The 891-nt window shown below is 25.1% G+C and overlaps 1 protein-coding gene across 1 annotated transcript; it reads right to left on the bottom strand.

Moving 5' to 3' along the window:
- Positions 1-273: 273 nt before the first annotated feature.
- LOC108690540 (dual specificity protein phosphatase 12-like) lies at positions 274-857 on the bottom strand. Its single transcript, XM_018197880.1, has 2 exons — positions 572-857; positions 274-504 (listed from the first exon to the last, which is right to left on the bottom strand). The coding sequence occupies exons 1-2, from the start codon at positions 755-757 to the stop codon at positions 343-345; spliced, it is 348 nt and encodes a 115-aa protein (XP_018053369.1). The 5' UTR covers positions 758-857; the 3' UTR covers positions 274-342.
- Between the last annotated feature and the right edge of the window lie 34 nt (positions 858-891).

Below are 891 nucleotides of genomic sequence, written 5' to 3'. Positions count from 1 at the left end.
ATACACATAAGTTGGAAAAGCTGTAACTAAATGTAAATATGAATTAAATAAAAAAGATAAAAAGATCTAAGTAAAAGTTAAGATAGAAGTTTATATGTGATTATATATAATAGATTGTGTCACTATTCATCATATAAACGTAGTAAAAAATTAATTTATATATTAATCAAAATAAGTTATTATATGATTTACTTTAAATAATATAAAAAAAAGATTTTTGCAAAAATATATTTTCACGATTTCACAAGCGTTATTTATGATGATAGTTCTTACAAATATATATTATAATATGTACACACGAAACAGAAAATGTATACATAGAGAGAAAGTTCTGTCTGGTTATTATTTTAAACTTTCATATAATATGTCTACTTTAGAGTTAACTATCCTTATGGGTGGCTTCACATATTTATCACAGTAACATTTGAGTTCATTCACAAAGTTGAAAGATCCTAAGCGATTGTTGCAGTACGGACAATATAATTTTCCTTTAGTCCAAGATTCCTAAAAAAAATAATTATCTTGATTCATATATACATGTATTTTTAAAATCTTAATAAAGAAGATATACTTGATTGATAGCATTCATAATCCAATTTGGTGCATTCTCGGGAGTCGTATATGAGCAGCAATCAGATTCATCCGCATGGCATCCTACATTTATTTGTTGTTTTGGTTTTACTTCATGATGTGCATTAAACAAAATAGAATCACCCTTGAAAAGGGATTTACAACAATACTTGCATCTTATTTCCATTATACAAAGACAGCGATACGAAGAATATCTGAAGAATTATTATTATTATTATCGATTTCAAACATTGAAAGTGATTGATGAGAATATCATAAAATGTCAGATAAAAATAAAAAAATAAATGATAAAAAACACTG

Source organism: Atta colombica, unplaced genomic scaffold (genome assembly GCF_001594045.1).
Source record: "Atta colombica isolate Treedump-2 unplaced genomic scaffold, Acol1.0 scaffold33, whole genome shotgun sequence".
Lineage (NCBI taxonomy): Eukaryota > Metazoa > Arthropoda > Insecta > Hymenoptera > Formicidae > Atta > Atta colombica.
Note: the sequence above shows the minus strand (reverse complement) of the source record. Positions and strands in the feature narration are given on the sequence as shown.

Excerpts from the sequence above, each read along its gene's own strand:
- LOC108690540 (XM_018197880.1), bottom strand. The coding sequence starts at position 757 with ATGGAAATAAGATGCAAGTATTGTTGTAAATCCCTTTTCAAGGGTGAT. Across the intron at positions 505-571 it reads TTATGAATGCTATCAATCAA|GAATCTTGGACTAAAGGAAA; the intron begins GTATATCTTCTT and ends TATTTTTTTTAG.